The 19,661-nt window shown below is 35.0% G+C and overlaps 1 protein-coding gene across 1 annotated transcript; it reads left to right on the top strand.

The window, feature by feature from the left end:
• The first annotated feature begins 5,544 nt into the window (after positions 1-5,544).
• On the top strand, positions 5,545-11,313 carry polo (Serine/threonine-protein kinase polo). The gene is made up of 6 exons (XM_073987672.1): positions 5,545-6,107; positions 7,480-7,704; positions 7,772-8,554; positions 9,787-9,968; positions 10,039-10,285; positions 10,360-11,313. Exons 1-6 carry the CDS (start codon positions 6,009-6,011, stop codon positions 10,552-10,554), a joined length of 1,731 nt encoding a protein of 576 aa, XP_073843773.1. The 5' UTR covers positions 5,545-6,008; the 3' UTR covers positions 10,555-11,313.
• Positions 11,314-19,661: the final 8,348 nt, after the last annotated feature.

Genomic DNA, 19,661 nt, shown 5'->3' with positions numbered 1-19,661 from the left:
TTAAAATAAAAACATAAAAATCATTTTTTTTTAAACACATCACTTGATGTGCATATAAAAATCTTCAGACGAAACTATTCTACAAACGTTCATGCAGAGCCTTTTCCAACGTCTCGTTATATAAATCATAATTTGTATCTTTGAGAGTTTTCCATCCCTTTGTTTTCATGACTGCTTTAAAGTTTGCATTTATATAAGTAATAACATTCGCCTTAAGGTGTTCATTGGAATGTCGTTGCGCCAATAAGAGAATAGAAACAGATGAAGTCACACTAATTGTTTCAGTTAAAATATCTGCACACATTGCTTCCAAATCGAAAAGGGCGTATTTATTAGCAGCTGGAAATAGGGGTAGTGCCATTTTCTTGGTTATTTTTTTGCCAGTGTATATAAAGTTTAACATTTCTTTCATTACATCAGCATCCATATCATCAATTGTTATACGATTATTTTTATTCTCCACGAATGCACTGTGAAGCATATTGTCAAAAACAACGCTACGGGCACATAATAAAAGTTTATGGGCTTTGAATTCAGTGCCATCCCGTGCAACCAGTACCATATCGGTATATTTGCTGTCATGCAAAATCTTGGCCAAATCATGTATTAGATTTGCAATGGGTTTGACGATCTTCATTTTCATATCAATGTTTATGTATTCATATTTCAGGATAAAATTAATTTCATTTTCACATATGAGATTTTTAGCACAGAGGAAGAATTCTATGCTATTTTCCATTTGTACTGCTGACATTTTTTTCGTAATATTGAAGCCATTTACATTTACCATAACTTCGAAAGCTCCATTTGTCGTATTCGCTGAAATCTGTTGAACTTTAATGCCGTATTTATTATCTGCAGAAATCCAAACTATTAATAGTTTCCATTCAGATATGACATCTCCAGTCTTCGCTTTTATTGTTGGAGAATTGAAAACTCCTCCATTCATTACATACGTTTCTTCAAAACCAGCTCCATCAAATTTCCAAACAAACGTATTATCACTCTTTTCGGTTATATTTCCACGAGTGCAGCTTAAGTTATAAGGGGAATACATTTCGACTATTTAAAAAAATACAATCCTCGCTGAATTCAATTTCTGATTAGTCCAATGTCTTTGGAGGGAAGAGATATAAAAATTTAACGCTGGAAACAAACAGCAATTATTGCACGACGCATTGTAAAATAAACATAACCTTCGCAACAATTGCATAAGGTGGCTTGTACACATGACAATTTAGTTTATTTGAAATGTTGCCTGTTAAGGCCAAACTTATAACTCTGCGTGTTGCGTGTGCGTTCAAAAATACAACAACAAAATCATGGCAGAACTACCAGGTAGTGGTATCACACCAGCTGATCGAATATGAAAAGTCAAATCCCTTTATAAAAAAATATTTTTGTTGTAATTTCCCCAACAACATAAAGAAAGTTTTGACATAACATATTCAAAATTTTACGATGCCACTACCTGGGTAATTGTGCCATGAACAAAATACATGTATTTTAATTTGAAATACATGTATTTTTTTTGTATTTTTGAACGCACACGCAACACGCAGAGTTATAGGTTTGGCCTTTAGGGCGAAGATAATTTTTAATAGCTTTGTTCCTTTACTTTTTTAATGGTAAGAGTGGTAAAAGAGAAAAGTGTCAAAATTGCACAAAATTGCTCTCTCATGAACATTTTTACCAGAAAAGTAAAGGAACGGAAAAATTGTAGATCTTATAGCAATGTCAAAAAGAAACATAAAAAAATCAATTTTCGTGCTTTATTTCACAGTTTTTAATTTAGTTTTGTCAGCGTTCGACTTTTTCTTCTGTTTTTCGTCCATTTTTTCTTCATTGTGAAATAATCGTCAAACAAAAGTCGAAAATCAGTTCTACCATTTTTTACCTGCAGAAATTTGTCGAGCAGCCACAGAAAGGCACATGTGCTCTCTCTCCTCTCTCTCACTCTCCTAAAAATTGCTGCCAGTTTTACCACTTTTTGGGGTTAAGGAACGCTTTGCAGATTAAAAATGGTAACAAATGGTAAAAATGGTAACCTAAGGTAAGTAAAGGAACACAGATCTCGTTTATCTTTTGAAGAAATGTGTAGACATCAACCAACTGTTTTTTTCTGTAGAGATCTCTACAGCAACCGCTTATAAAATGTTTCGAACGGAGTGCATTTCTCATAACTCTGTTGGAGTACATCGAAAGATGTTGCGAAATCATAACTCCAATTGCACAACGTCCAAAATTTTTTGCTGGATATGTAAACAAAACAAGGAAATGTCTATAAATTATTGGAATTTAAAAAACTTAAGGCCTGGGTACATTAGCTGCTTTGCCAGGTTGCCTTGCTTTCCTGCTTCATTTTTTACATAATAAAAATAAAAGAATAAAGGAGGCCGAGCAAATTTCGAACTGGGTGGCCCTTTCTTTTTTATTCTTTTATCAGAAGCAAGCAAGGCAACCAGGCAAGGCAGCTTATGTACGTAGGCCTTAATATTTTTTACATTTAATTGAATATTTTGGAAAACATGAATGAAAACTCATTAGATTTTCAATTTAAATGTTTCCATACATTCTGCTAAATTCACAATTTCTCGCAAAAAGTAGATTTCTTGCAAATAGGTTTGGGGTCGCTAAAAATTCATTGAAAAGGAGATGCTGTTTCAAACTTATGCTTGTTTTTTTAAATCAAAAATTTGGTTTACATATGCGGCTAAGACAGTTTTTAGGTGTTTCGGTTGAATTCGCATTTAAACGAATTCATCAGTCACACTTATTCTTGAGCCCGAATCGTCATAAAATTGGAGAAGGGTTCTTTGTTTCAATACAAAGAACTATAGGCCTGCGTACATAAGCTGCTCTGCCTGATTGCCTTGCTTTCCTGCTTCATTTTTGACATAATAAAAATAAAAGAATAAAGAAGGCCGAGGAAATTTCGAACTGGGTTGCCCTTTTCTTTTTTATTCTTTTATCAGAAGTAAGCAAGGTAAGCAGGCAAGGCAGCTTATGTATTCAGGCCTTAAGAGAACTGATGCTTGGACTCATCAGTTCATCCCAAATGGCGTTGGACAAAACTAGCCTTCTCTGCCATCCCCAAAAGTAATCAATTTTAACTACACCCACTTTAACTTGTTGTTTTAAATTTGAAAACAACAAATATGATATTAAGCTCAACTTATGCCAAGTTAACACTTGCGCTCCAAAATCCACTGGATTTCACGAAATCCTGAAATACACCTCGGTGTTTATACTTATAGCCCGTTTCCACGGTACGTCGTTCGTTCTCTATTCGTCGTTCGACCCTCAAATACGAATAAATTACTTGATTCCCCATACAAAATTCTGAGAACGAACGAAGATTTTTCTATGTTGTTCAAGTAGAAATACTCTCCGAACAACGATAAAATATGTCCCATCCCTAACAAATGAGAGAATTTATCGAAAATAATAAATATGACATGTCTAAATTCAAAATTGAAAAATTTGTTGAAAACACAAAAACTTTTAGAACAAAGGAAAAATATGAATGAAAATTAATGAACTAAACGTTTTATATAGATGCAGAAGGAAGATGGTTGTGTTTCCTTCTTAATTCCACACACATTTCTTGTCCATTAGTTCAAAATCGCGTAAAAAATCAGAAAAAAAAAGGAAACAAATAACTGAAAGTCTGTATACACAAACATTGTTTTGACATGTCTCTCTCTCTTTAATTATGAAAATAGAAAAATATAAAAATATATTGAAAATACAAAATTATTCAGAATTTATGGAAAAAATGAATGAAATGTGTGTAGATAAATATAAAAGTTACATTTGAAGGAAAGTCTACTGTTTTTCCTATTCATTTAATGTATATTTTATGTGTTTTCGGTTCAAATTTTCGTGAAAACAAGGAAACAAATATGAAGGAAATTTTGTTTATGTTTCTGTTAATTACGAATGGTGTCGTGGAAACGGGTTAATTCGTGTACGTCGTTCGACAGGCGAACTACGTAATTGAAACGCTCGTGTGAACATGACATTATTTTTTGTGGATTTCAAACATATCACAATAATCAAGGTAGATGCATATGCGCAGCTGATCGAACATGAATTTTCGAAACAAGTTATTGTTAATTGAATTAACCAACAAAAATATACGACAATATAGAACTTTACAACTTTATTTCGAAAATTACCGTAAAATTATCTATATATGATGATATGATGTTGCATTTCTCTTTAAACAAAAATAGCGCCGAATAACACCCTCTTCACCTGTTTTCTGCCAAACAATTTAGGCCTAGTAGAAACTAGCAGCAAGGTCATCTAAATATGAAAGCTGATACGTTGATTTTGACACATCTGCTAGAGTTTTTGTTCCGTACCCGTATTTTTTAAGAAATTTTTATGGGGAAGCAATTTTTGACAATTCGCCCTGTTTTCTAACATTACCATTAAAAAAGTACGGGAACAGAATGAAGAATAGCATTGTAACAATGTAATTTAATATTTTTTTCACATTGTTCACAAATTTTGATAGTAAAATTTTTTGTTGCATCAATAGACCGTCTACCTTGTTAATTGTGATACGTGAAAAGTGTTGCAACTTTTGGTACTTTTTTACTAGGCGTTTACACCAGACAATTTGTCTTCAAATACAACTCTGATTTACTAACACATACATACATTTGTCGGCTGTCTCCCAGCTGTCCATCAGTTTTCCATAGACAGTATGGTTAACAAATTTTTGAAATTTTTTGTTAAAATGTGTGAGATAATAATTGAAATGTATTGAAAACAAAAGAAAATGAACAAAAAGAAAAAATGTAAACGGAAAACAAAAGCAAATAGATGATTTTCATTCATAATTTTACAACTGTTTTTGCAGTTGTCGGGACGCCTACGTCATACAGGCAAGTTTTTGGATTTTGACAATCAATACATGAACTCAACTGTCCTGTCATTTGTAAACGCAGGGTTAGGCAAAAACAGGGTTGTATATCATGTGTACTGTGATTTGGATGCTGATTTCGCTGAAATCACCAAATGAGATGATTTCATTTTTGTATGCGAAATCATGATAAATGTCGCTTGATTCCGCGCGAAATCACGAAACGCCTTCGAAATCACGAAACGACGCCGAATGTAAACCAAACATTACATACAAATAGTAAGTAAAACACACGTCTCAACAAAAACTGCCAAAGTGAATCTTAAAATAGACACAAAGCACGGTGGACGATTGGTTGTTTTTATTTTTCGACAACTATCAAAATAGTTATGTGCATTCTCTGCAATGTGTATAAAATGTATCGAACGGAGTGCATTTTTCATAACTCTGTTGGACTACATCGAAAGATGTTGTGAAATCATAACTCCACATGTACAACTTTCAAAAATTTTTGCTGGGTTGCAGTAATGCGGTTTTTTGTCTCAGCAAACAAATCATACAACATATCTCAACTCTCGTATGGCATTGCCATCCACAATTTGATGTGTTTGACATTTGATGACAGCGAAAAAGCAGCTGGCAACATTTTTGAAAATAACTATGCCCGCAAACGGTTGTTTTGTACGCATTTTTTTGCAAGTGTTTGTGTCGTCCTCCTGAGTTGTGTGAGTGCGCGTTTTTGGTTTTTGCAAAACCAAGGATTAGCAAAATTAATTCTTTGAAGAAGCACAACAATTCTTGCCTTTTAACATTAATTTTGCGAAATAAAGGAACATTTGGGTTTTGTTTTCTGTTAATGTGTGTTCTTTTTAAGTAATTCCCAAATTCCTGAAGAAAAAAACGTAAAAGGAAATCAAAGGAAGTTCTTTTTTGTTATTTTATTGTTTTCACGTGTTGAGTTTTTGCCAAACATCATATTTTGATTGAATCAAAGTAAAACAAAAAATATTGAAAATAATTGTAAATAATTTTGAAGCAGAAAAAACTATTGTCGGCTTTCATTTGAATATTAAGAAGAAAAGAAGCAATTGGCGCCGGCTGAGTGATCGATAATCTGCCCTGCTTGTGAAAAATGGCTGCAAAAGTCGATGATAAGTCCTCTGACATTCCGGAGAGACTGTATGATTCAACCAATAATAAAACCTACAAACGTATGCGATTTTTTGGCAAGGTAATTATTGAAATTTTAGTATTAATGATATAGAAAAATTTGTTAATAATTGCGAAAATATTTGTAATGTTTTGTTGTTTTCTTCTACATTCCATTATGTGTGTGTTCGTTCTTTTTTATTTGTGTTGATCATCCTCCATCAACTCCATCAACCCTGCCAATTGTCTTTGCAAAAGAAATCAGCCGTGTTGTGTGCGCAGGGTTGCTTCACTTTTCGACACAGGCGGCCAAGCTGTGGTTTTTGAAAAATATACGTTGGAACTTTTAAAAGAATGGAATGGATAGTTTTTAAAAGGGCGGCGAATGGAGGCAGAAATAAATAAAAGAGTATTGAAATTATGAAAAATTAGTTCACCACATTTTTTCATATGTTTATGTTTAGGGGCAAAACCTAATTATGGTTATATTTCCTTTGCCGACCCACCGCAGAATATTACGAAAATGTTATCACAGATAGTGCTTTTCATACCGATTCCAACGATGTATTACTTTTGTAGCGGAAATGTATACTTCCCGAGATATAGGCCTCCAAAGTTCCGAAAATTCCCTTGTTTACTTGGAAAAATTTACGATTTAAAAAAATAGAAAATTTTGTGCGCGTAGCCGAAAGTTGCTGCTGTCCGTAGGAGAAAGTCATAATCGGAATAAAACTTATGATTTAAAGAAAATTTTTGTATTTATTTCTGCGAAGGTTCGGTAAAGGAAATTTGTTCCCAAATTATTACTAGAGATAGAATTTGTATATGGAATAGAAGATGATTAAGATTCTTATGAAAAAACATCACTGTTTTTAAAACTTTAACTTGGCTTCAAGAGCTTCAAAATAAGATTTCGATTCCTTCAGCGATTCAGATATCTCCCTTAAAGTACGTTTATATATAACCGGATTAAAAAAAAAAACCCCACTGGCTTTCATATATCAACTCCTTTGCGTATACGTCAAATAAATCCTCATTAAGAAGGATAACCCTATATATATAAACATGGCCTTAAAGTGCCTTCTATATTCGGTATATTTGAATATGGCGTAAACTTTTGCTTATGAAGACAACTTTACTGGGTCTCCTATGTCCAGAAGATCCTTTCCAAGCTACTTTTACTGAATAAACAATCAGAGTTCTTCTATAAATAAAATATTTCTGAAGTGATACAGATATTCCTTTAAGGTGGTACTGACTTCTATAATCACATAATCCCTATTGTGGGACCTATTTATGTATGGAGACTCTTTAGGGAGTCTTCTATATACAGATGAACATTGGAAGCAACTTCTCTCCATAGAACCATCAGGGGGTCTCCGAACTGTAGAAGAAGATTAGCTCCGATTCAATTTAACTTTCTAATAACATTTTATTTTATTCTCTCTTTTCAGGGTGGTTTTGCAAAATGTTACGAAATCATCGATGTGGTTACAAACGATGTATATGCTGGGAAAATAGTATCCAAGAAGCTAATGATGAAACACAATCAAAAAGAGAAAATGACCCAGGAAATCACCATACATCGTAGTCTTAATCACGCCAACATTGTTAAATTTCATGGCTTCTTTGAAGATAGTTTCAATATCTATATTGTTTTGGAGCTGTGCAAAAAGAGAGTAAGTTAAAATACACATATCACCCTTGCCATGGAACCTTTAATAATGTGAGCCTTTCCCCTTACAGTCCATGATGGAATTGCATAAACGTCGAAAAACCATTACCGAATACGAATGTCGTTATTATATCTATCAAATTATTCAGGGTGTTAAATATCTACACGATAATCGTATTATACATCGTGATTTGAAATTGGGTAATCTCTTTCTCAATGATATGTTGCATGTAAAAATCGGTGATTTTGGTTTGGCCACACGCATCGAGTATGATGGGGAACGTAAGCGAACATTATGCGGTACACCGAATTATATTGCCCCTGAAATTCTGACGAAAAAGGGACATTCTTATGAGGTGGATATTTGGTCAATTGGTTGTGTTATGTATACCCTGTTGGTGGGTCAGCCACCATTTGAAACGAAAACCCTCAAAGATACCTATTCAAAAATTAAAAAATGTGATTATCGTGTACCAAGTTATTTGCGGAAATCTGCTGCCGATATGGTTATATCAATGTTACAATCAAATCCCGAAAATCGTCCCACAATTGGTGATTTATTACATTTTGAATTTTTGAGTAGTTCACCAGTGCCGATGTTTTTGCCCAGTTCATGTCTAACCATGGCACCACGTTTGGAGCTGAACGAAACCGTAGATCATGAAAATGCCCAACGTAAACCTCTGACTGAATTTAATGGCATTAAAGATGATACCCGCTTGGAATCGACATTCCTCAAGAATAATTTACATGATGCTATAACCGCCTCGGCCCAAGTATGTCGACACAACGAAGACTATCGCAGTGATATTGAAAGTCTCTACCAACAGTTGACAAACCTTATTAATGCAAAGGTAGGTGGTTATTATTGTTTTTTTTTTTTTTTTTAAGAATTACTGTTTCTTCTTTATTTCTGTTTAAAAAATCCTTCTATTATCCTTAGACAGCTTTCAGAGGAAAGTTCTTCAATCCATATAAGTTATATAGAATAACTAAGGGCACATATTCATTCCATAAAAACATTTTTAGCAGGTTCTCTCACTCTTATGAAATCCACATTTCACAATTATAGGCTTCCCCTTGCAAACTAATAAAATATAGTGCGATAGATACTATATATAGATACGATAGATGACCAATGTTGTCAAATATTGTGCGATAGATGACCCCTGTGGTCACCTATAGTGCGATAGATGACCCCTGTGGTCACCTATAGTGCGATAGATGACCACTGTGGTCACCTATAGTGCTATAGATGACCACTGTGGTCACCTATAGTGCGATAGATGATCACTGTGGTCACCTATAGTGCGATAGATGACCACTGTGGTCACCTATAGTGCGATAGATGACCACTGTGGTCACCTATAGTGCGATAGATGACCACTGTGGTCACCTATAGTGCGATAGATGACCACTGTGGTCACCTATAGTGCGATAGATGACCACTGTGGTCACCTATAGTGCGATAGATGACCACTGTGGTCACCTATAGTGCGATAGATGACCACTGTGGTCACCTATAGTGCGATAGATGACCACTGTGGTCACCTATAGTGCGATAGATGACCACTGTGGTCACCTATAGTGCGATAGATGACCACTGTGGTCACCTATAGTGCGATAGATGACCACTGTGGTCACCTATAGTGCGATAGATGACCACTGTGGTCACCTATAGTGCGATAGATGACCACTGTGGTCACCTATAGTGCGATAGATGACCACTGTGGTCACCTATAGTGCGATAGATGACCACTGTGGTCACCTATAGTGCGATAGATGACCACTGTGGTCACCTATAGTGCGATAGATGACCACTGTGGTCACCTATAGTGCGATAGATGACCACTGTGGTCACCTATAGTGCGATAGATGACCACTGTGGTCACCTATAGTGCGATAGATGAACACTGTGGTCACCTATAGTGCGATAGATGAACACTGTGGAGTTTGTGACATTTGATCATAATATGGATCACTTCGGGAAGTGCTTCGCTTCATAGGTCTTCTTGTATAAGAGAACACCTCCTCCGGAAGTTTTCGTTGTATGAGGTATTCTTTAATTTTTTAATTTGCTTTCCAGCCAAGTCTATTACAAGGCAATTTGGGTGATGAAAATACCGATCCTGCTGCTCAGCCATTGTTTTGGATTTCAAAATGGGTGGACTACAGCGATAAATATGGTTTCGGTTATCAGCTATGTGATGAAGGTATTGGTGTTATGTTTAATGATACCACCAAACTTATATTGCTGCCCAATCAAATGTGAGTATTTAGAGATTATTCCATATTCAATTTTTATAATGATGAAATACCCTCCTTTTCCCCTTCTTAGCAACGTTCATTTCATTGATAAAGATGGCAAAGAATCCTATATGACAACAACAGATTATTCCAAGGCATTGGATAAGAAAATGAAACTACTGTCATATTTCAAACGTTACATGACTGAACATTTGGTTAAAGCTGGTGCTAACAATGTTAATTTTGAGTCAGATCAAATTTCACGTATGCCACATTTACATTCCTGGTTTAGAACCACATGTGCTGTTGTTATGCATCTGACAAATGGTACGGTGCAGGTAAGTTGACAAATCTTATTTTGATATAATACAAACATTTGTTGATTTGCTCTTCCCCCCCTTTCCTTGTACAGCTCAACTTCTCTGATCACATGAAAATTATCCTTTGTCCTCGCATGAGTGCCATAACCTATATGGATCATGAAAAGAATTTCCGTACTTATCGTTTCTCCACAATCATTCAGCATGGCTGTTCCAAGGATTTGTATCAGAAAATACGTTATGCCCACGAGAAACTCAGTAAAATGTTGGAAAAGATGTTCTTTTAAGCAGTGTTCTCCTCGTGTGATGAATGATGATGAGCATAACTCAGTATTGCAATTCATTATTTTTATATGTACTTTATTAAACTCTTTTAAAATGTTTGGAGCAGCAATATCAGTTTAATTTATTTTTCCCTCTTCTATCCCAAAGAATGTTAGTTTTTGTTCATTTCAACTCTTTTTTTATTTTTATTATTTACCCTTTTTATACATATTTAAATATATTTTTTTTATTTGTATGTTTGCTGTATTCTATAAACTGTTTTCACTTATAAGACTGATTTTGCACGCTCCTCGAACATTTTACATGTCCCATTATGTTATATGGCATTACTAGCCGCCCTCCCGCCACCTATTTTAGTGTATGTTTTATTGATATAAAAGAAAAAAACAACTACAAGCAAAACAAACAAACTCAAAAACTTTTCAATGTTTTTAAACTGCCTTTATCATAATATCGAAATCGTAATGGGTATATAATTAATTTAAAAATTTTCGTAATTTTTTTATTTAAGATTTGTTGTCTAGTGTATTTTTTATTCGTATATAATATAAATATTAAACAAAATCATATTGTCATAAAGTCGTTTATTGTAGTAATCAATCGCGTCATTTATATTAAATCCCTCGCCCACTCATCTTTTATATAGATACCACAAAATTTGTTTATACATTACAAAAAAACGAAACGAAACACCCAACACCGCAAACAAGAATTTGAATAAAAAGTTCTGTTTTTTGTTTACTCTTACGTGAAACACACAACTGCTGCTGTTTTATTTTCTTATAAAGATTTTTCTACAAATTGAAGATCAGGAAGCATGGACTTACTGGGGACAAGCATTATAGCACTGTAAACAGGACCAGTTTGGTAATAGTTTCAAAACGAATCACCAACATGCGTCAAACTGCAGGTAAAATTAACATGTTGAACTATTGTGAGGGTTTGTCCATTCGTGATACCGACAACTTTTTAAAATCTACGAGTATTGTCCCCTCCCTGCACCCAAAAGCTTTCAAAACTATATGAGAATTTTCTCCTTGAGTCATCCAAATTCCAAAATTTCCCGACAGGTTCTATAGAAGCACCTTTTCTTCCGGATAGGTTCTATAGAAGCACCATTTCTTCCGGATAAGTTCTATAGAAGCACCCTTTCTTCCAGATAGGTTCTATGGAAGCATCCTTTCTTCCATAAAGGTTCTATAGAAGTACCCTTTCTTCCCGACAGGTTCTATAGAAGCACCCTTTCTTCAGAAAGGTTCTATAGAAGCACCCTTTCTTCTCGACAGGTTCTATAGAAGTACCCTTTCTTCCCGACAGATTCTATAGAAGCACCCTTTCTTCCCGACAGATTCTATGGAAGCACCCTTTCTTCCATATAGGTTCCATAGAAGCACCCTTTCTTCCCGACAGATTCTATGGAAGCACCCTTTCTTCCCGACAGATTCTATGGAAGCACCCTTTCTTCCCGACAGATTCTATGGAAGCACCCTTTCTTCCATATAGGTTCCATGGAAGCACCATTTCTTCCTGACAGGTTCTATGGAAGCACACTTTCTTCCAGAAAGGTTCTATAGAAGCACCCTTTCTTCCAGAAAGTTTCTATAGAAGCACCCTTTCTTCCAGAAAGTTTCTATAGAAGCACCCTTTCTTCCAGAAAGTTTCTATAGAAGCACCCTTTCTTCCAGAAAGGTTCTATAGAAGCACCCTTTCTTCCAGAAAGGTTCTATAGAAGCACCCTTTCTTCCAGAAAGGTTCTATAGAAGCACCCTTTCTTCCAGAAAGGTTCTATAGAAGCACCCTTTCTTCCAGAAAGGTTCTATAGAAGCACCCTTTCTTCCAGAAAGGTTCTATAGAAGCACCCTTTCTTCCAGAAAGGTTCTATAGAAGCACCCTTTCTTCCAGAAAGGTTCTATAGAAGCAACCTTTCTTCCAGAAAGGTTCTATAGAAGCACCCTTTCTTCCAGAAAGGTTCTATAGAAGCACCCTTTCTTCCAGAAAGGTTCTATAGAAGCACCCTTTCTTCCAGAAAGGTTCTATAGAAGCACCCTTTCTTCCAGAAAGGTTCTATAGAAGCACCCTTTCTTCCAGAAAGGTTCTATAGAAGCACCCTTTCTTCCAGGAAGTTTCTATAGAAGCACACTTTCTTCGAGAAAGGTTCTTTGGAAGCACCCTTCTTCCAGAAAGTTTCTATAGATGCACCCTTCTTCCAGAAAGGTTCTATAGATGCACCCTTTCTTTCAGAAAGGTTCTGTAGAAGCACCCTTTCTTCCAGAAAGGTTCTATGGAAGCACCCTTTCTTCCTGACAGGTTCTATGGAAGCACCCTTTCTTCCAGAAAGGTTCTATGGAAGCACCCTTTCTTCCAGAAAGGTTCTATGGAAGCACCCTTTCTTGCAGAAAGGTTTTATAGAAACAGCCTTTCATCCTGACAGGTTCTATGGAAGCACCCTTTCTTGCAGAAAGGTTTTATAGAAACAGCCTTTCATCCTGACAGGTTCTATGGAAGCACCCTTTCATCCTGACAGGTTCTATGGAAGCACCCTTTCTTCCAGAAAGGTTCTATAGATGCACCCTTTCTTCCAGAAAGGTTCTATAGATGCACCCTTTCTTCCAGAAAGGTTCTATAGAAGCACCCTTTCTTCCAGAAAGGTTCTATGGAAGCACCCTTTCTTCCAGAAAAGTTCTATAGAAGCAGCCTTTCTTCCATAAAGGTTCTATAGAAGCAGCCTTTCTTCCAGAAAGGTTCTATAGAAGCAATCTTTCTTCCAGAAAGGTTCTATAGAAGCACCCTTTCTTTCAGAAAGGTTCTATAGAAGCACCCTTTCTTTCAGAAAGGTTCTATAGAAGCACCCTTTCTTCCAGAAAGGTTCTAAAGAAGCACCCTTTCTTCCAGAAAGGTTCTATAGAAGCAGCCTTTCTTCCAAAAAAGTTCTATAGAAGCGCCCTTTCTTCCAGAAAGGATCTATAGAAGCAACCTTTCTTCCAGAAAGTTTCTATAGAAGCACCCTTTCTTTCAGAAAGGTTCTATAGAAGCACCCTTTCTTCCAGAAAGGTTCTATAGAAGCACCCTTTCTTCCAGAAAGGTCCTTCTGCCAGTTTGAATTGTGGTGACTTTTTATTGTCAACATGTATCAATTTTCTTGTTCCTGTCTTTTCCCATTACTTCTCCAATTTTTGTTGATAATTGTATCCTCTTTGTATTTTTGGTCGCGAGATTTCGAAGAGACATTCATTCTATTTGAGTGACAGGCCTGAAAAATAAAAGAAAAACATTTTCTTGTCAAATTATTGTTTTATCTCATAATTATTGTTTTATTTGATATAACAACAAAATAACAATATATTATTGTATTAACGGATTGATAAAATTATTCAAAAAATAAATACCAACGAATTTTAATACACAAATATACATATACAAATAACAATATCCTATTACTAATATATAAACTACATAAAAAATAAATAAATAGATAAACAATATAATTCTATTGCAATAATCTCCCGAACTTCAATATCCACAAATAGACCTTTCGGAATAAATATATGCCAAATAATTGCCGCCAATATTAACATTTTAATGATACACAAAAGACTTTTAGGCGTTATTGCAATTAATTTCACAAACAGATAAATGGACATTATTCCAATTGGCCAATATATTTGTGGATATCTTAAAGAGTTAACATTTTAATCTCACTATTTCACTATTTTTTCACAATTTACACTCTACTTACCCAAATTCATCCACACTATTTTCATATATTAATTTTCCTTCCATCCTTTTAGCTGTTTTTCCAATTTTTTTTCCTTTTCTTCCTTTTTTGTTGTGTTCTTACCTGGGGGGTTTGCCAGACTGAATTTAAATTTGAAAATTGATTGTCATATTGAAATTTAAATAATAGGGATTCCCAAGGAAAATTTATATAAGGTAAGTCCATGAATTACAACAACTAACAAATTTACAAAAACAACATTGTTGTTATTGAAAATTAATTGTCAAAGAAATTTGAAAATTTATTGTCATATTGAAATTTAAATAAGTCCCAATTTACATTAGGCGAGTTTACTTGCGGCAATTGTCAGTTTGTTGGTGAGAGAGGGTGTTGAGAGGCAAAGGGTTACCATATGCCTCACCTCTCTCTCCATCAAACTGACAATTGCCGCAAGTAAACTCGTCTAATGTAAATTGGGACTAATAGGGATTCCCAAGGCAAATTTATATAAGGTAAGCGCATGAATTACAACAACTAACAAATTTACAAAAAACAACATTGTTGTTATTGAAAATTAATTGTCAAAGAAATTTGAAAATTTATTGTCATATTGAAATTTAAATAATAGGGATTCCCAAGGCAAATTTATATAAGGTAAGCGCATGAATTACAACAACTAACAAATTTACAAAAAACAACATTGTTGTTATTGAAAATTAATTGTCAAAGACAATATTGAATTATAGGTCCGTTCCAAAAATTGTTTTAGGAAAAACATAAATACTTTTTGAAAATCCTCTAAAATAGAACAAATTTTATGGGCCGATTCCGTACAGCGAGGCGAGACATGTCGCGTCGTCTATCGTCTCTGTGACAAAATTTAAAAAATGCACTACGTACAGCGATAGAAAATAATCGTCGATAACAAGTTATTTTTATTTTTTTTTTATTTTTTTTTTTTATTCGTTAGTAAAAATATACGGCGACAGCTAATTTGTTGTCGCCGGAAAATGAACATTTCGGCGACAAAATTTGACGACGTCAGGCGATATTGCCATACGGAATCGAAAAATTGCATTTGACAACGCGACACGACTCGCCTCGCTGTACGGAATCGGCCCATTAATCAAAATGTAAATATAAAGCATTTAGGATGAAAAGCAGTTTTTTATGGTGGCAAATTTCGAAGTTTCAAATTTCATGAGTAGACCCTAGACATTTTGAAAACTAAATTTACAAAAAAGTAAGAGTACAGCTGATTGTCACTTCTACCTTGTATAAATATGCCTTGGGGATTCCCATGTAGGAAATTTGAGACGGAACCTTTTAAATTTCAGTACATTTCTGCATTATTTTTCGCGTAGACGGACAAGGGGCGAGGAAGGAGCCTAGAGAGGGATAGATAATCTCGTGTGTGTGCCAACACAAACGCAGCTGTTAAATTTGTTGTTGCTAGTGAACACTGATTTACAAAATCAAAACTATTTAGATTTCAATCCCTGCAAACATTTTCTATCACCTAAGAATAATTCGCGATTCGCAGGCGATGTCGCCTAAAAATCTTCCGCGTAACACCAATGTAACGTAACACTAAGTAAGTGTTTATGCGATGCGAATTGCTACCAAGATTCGCTGACGAATCATTTGGAAAATCTTAAGAAGAAAATATAAAGAAAAAATTAAAGGAAATTTATTTTTCATTCAGTTGGCCATTCAGCCCAAACTAGTTAGCCCTGACTATTAAGTTTGCTGTCAAATACATAAAATACAAAGGAAATCAAATCACAACAATGAACAATCTATTATGTTTGTTGTCAAATGTTGTTAACAGAACTCTGAATGGCCAACTGTATAAACTGTGGTTTTTCTGTTTTCTTTGATTTTTATACTTTTTGTTTTCTTTTCTGATTGGTTATAATTCTTAATTATTCCTTATGTTGTAGTGGTTTGTACTGGTTCTCGGGCACTTTCTTAATTTCACTTGGCAAAATACAGACATGTGTTGTGTTTGTCAATACTCATAATATTATACATGCCATTTATACCAACGTTATGTAGAATGTGTATATGAGAATTATAAGCAACCAAATCAAAAATTGTAGTAACAATCGCGTGATCGGGGTTCGGAAGAATAAGCTGTATTCTTACTTTGTTGTAAATTTAGTTTCCAAAATGTATAGGGTCTACTCATGAAATTTGAAACTTCGAAATTTGCCACCATAAAAAATTGCTTTTCATCCTAAACGTGTAATAAAAATTACCTACGAGAGTTCTTAATGCTTTATATTTACATTTTGATTAAAATTTGTTCTATTTTAGAGGATTTTCAAAAAGTATTTATGTTTTTCCTAAAACAATTTTTGGAACGGACCTATAATTCAATATTGTCTTTGACAATTAATTTTCAATAACAACAATGTTGTTTTTGTAAATTTGTTAGTTGTTGTAATTCATGCGCTTACCTTATATGAATTTGCCTTGGGAATCCCTATTATTTAAATTTCAATATGACAATCAATTTTCAAATTTAAATTTAGTCTGGCAAACCCCCCAGGTAAGAACACAACAAAAAAAGGAAGAAAAGGAAAAAAAAATTGGAAAAACAGCTAAAAGGATGGAAGGAAAATTAATATATGAAAATAGTGTGGATGAATTTGGGTAAGTAGAGTGTAAATTGTGAAAAAATAGTGAAATAGTGAGATTAAAATGTTAACTCTTTAAGATATCCACAAATATATTGGCCAATTGGAATAATTTCAATTTATCTGTTTGTGAAATTAATTGCAATAACGCCTAAAAGCCTTTTGTGTATCATTAAAATGTTAATATTGGCGGCAATTATTTGGCATATATTTATTCCGAAAGGTCTATTTGTGGATATTGAAGTTGGGGAGATTATTTCAATAGAATTATATTGTTTGTCTATTTATTTATTTTTTATGTAGTTTATATATTAGTAATAGGATATTTGTTATTTGTATATGTATCTTTGTGTATTAAAATTCGTTGGTATTTATTTTTTGAATAATTTTATCTATCCGTTAATACAATAATCTATTGTTATATACATATGTATTTTGTTGTTGTATCAAATAAAACAATAATTATGAAATAAAACAATAATTTGACAAGAAAATATTTTTCTTTTATTTTTCAGGCATGTCACTCAAAAATGAATGAAAGTCTCTTCGAAATCTCGCGACAAAAAATACAAAGAGGATAAAACAATTATAGAATCAATAAAATTGGAGAAGTAATGGGAAAAAACAGGAACAAGAAAAATGATACATGTTGACAATAAAGGGTGCTTCTATAGAACCTTTCTGGAAGAAAGGGTGCTTCTATAGAACCTTTCTGGAAGAAAGGGTGCTTCTAGAGAACCTTTCTAGAAGAAAGGGTGCTTCTAGAGAACCTTTCTGGAAGAAAGGGTGCTTCTTGAGAACCTTTCTGGAAGAAAGGGTGCTTCTATAGAACCTTTCTGGAAGAAAGGGTGCTTCTATAGAACCTTTCTGGAAGAAAGGATGCTTCTATAGAACCTTTCTGGAAGAAAGGGTGCTTCTATAGAACCTTTCTGGAAGAAAGGGTGCTTCTATAGAACCTTTCTGGAAGAAAGGGTGCTTCTATAGAACCTTTCTGGAGGAAAGGGTGCTTCTATAGAACCTTTCTGGAAGAAAGGGTGCTTCTATAGAACCTTTCTGGAGGAAAGGGTGCTTCTATAGAACCTTTCTGGAAGAAAGGGTGCTTCTATAGAACCTTTCTGGAAGAAAGGGTGCTTCTATAGAACCTTTCTGGAAGAAGGGGTGCTTCTATAGAACCTTTCTGGAAGAAGGGGTGCTTCTATAGAACCTTTCTGGAAGAAGGGGTGCTTCTATAGAACCTTTCTGGAAGAAGGGGTGCTTCTATAGAACCTTTCTGGATGAAGGGGTGCTTCTATAGAACCTTTCTGGAAGAAAGGGTGCTTCTATAGAACCTTTCTGGAAGAAAGGGTGCTTCTATAGAACCTTTCTGGAAGAAAGGGTGCTTCTATAGAACCTTTCTGGAAGAAAGGGTGCTTCTATAGAACCTTTCTGGAAGAAAGGGTGCTTCTATAGAACCTTTCTGGAAGAAAGGGTGCTTCTATAGAACCTTTCTGGAAGAAAGGGTGCTTCTATAGAACCTTTCTGGAAGAAAGGGTGCTTCTATAGAACCTTTCTGGAAGAAAGGGTGCTTCTATAGAACCTTTCTGGAAGAAAGGGTGCTTCTATAGAACCTTTCTGGAAGAAAGGGTGCTTCTATAGAACCTTTCTGGAAGAAAGGGTGCTTCTATAGAACCTTTCTGGAAGAAAGGGTGCTTCTATAGAACCTTTCTGGAAGAAAGGGTGCTTCTATAGAACCTTTCTGGAAGAAAGGGTGCTTCTATAGAACCTTTCTGGAAGAAAGGGTGCTTCTATAGAACCTTTCTGGAAGAAAGGGTGCTTCTATAGAACCTTTCTGGAAGAAAGGGTGCTTCTATAGAACCTTTCTGGAAGAAAGGGTGCTTCTATAGAACCTTTCTGGAAGAAAGGGTGCTTCTATAGAACCTTTCTGGAAGAAAGGGTGCTTCTATAGAACCTTTCTGGAAGAAAGGGTGCTTCTATAGAACCTTTCTGGAAGAAAGGGTGCTTCTATAGAACCTTTCTGGAAGAAAGGGTGCTTCTATAGAACCTTTCTGGAAGAAAGGGTGCTTCTATAGAACCTTTCTGGAAGAAAGGGTGCTTCTATAGAACCTTTCTGGAAGAAAGGGTGCTTCTATAGAACCTTTCTGGAAGAAAGGGTGCTTCTATAGAACCTTTCTGGAAGAAAGGGTGCTTCTATAGAACCTTTCTGGAAGAAAGGGTGCTTCTATAGAACCTTTCTGGAAGAAAGGGTGCTTCTATAGAACCTTTCTGGAAGAAAGGGTGCTTCTATAGAACCTTTCTGGAAGAAAGGGTGCTTCTATAGAACCTTTCTGGAAGAAAGGGTGCTTCTATAGAACCTTTCTGGAAGAAAGGGTGCTTCTATAGAACCTTTCTGGAAGAAAGGGTGCTTCTATAGAACCTTTCTGGAAGAAAGGGTGCTTCTATAGAACCTTTCTGGAAGAAAGGGTGCTTCTATAGAACCTTTCTGGAAGAAAGGGTGCTTCTATAGAACCTTTCTGGAAGAAAGGGTGCTTCTATAGAACCTTTCTGGAAGAAAGGGTGCTTCTATAGAACCTTTCTGGAAGAAAGGGTGCTTCTATAGAACCTTTCTGGAAGAAAGTGTGCTTCTATAGAACCTTTTTGGAAGAAAGGGTGCTTCTATAGAACCTTTCTGGAAGAAAGTGTGCTTCTATAGAACCTTTTTGGAAGAAAGGGTGCTTCTATAGAACCTTTCTGGAAGAAAGGGTGCTTCTATAGA

The sequence above is a fragment of the Musca autumnalis genome, unplaced genomic scaffold, assembly GCF_047663935.1.
Source record: "Musca autumnalis isolate F117 unplaced genomic scaffold, ASM4766393v1 scaffold_4, whole genome shotgun sequence".
Lineage (NCBI taxonomy): Eukaryota > Metazoa > Arthropoda > Insecta > Diptera > Muscidae > Musca > Musca autumnalis.
Note: the sequence above shows the minus strand (reverse complement) of the source record. Positions and strands in the feature narration are given on the sequence as shown.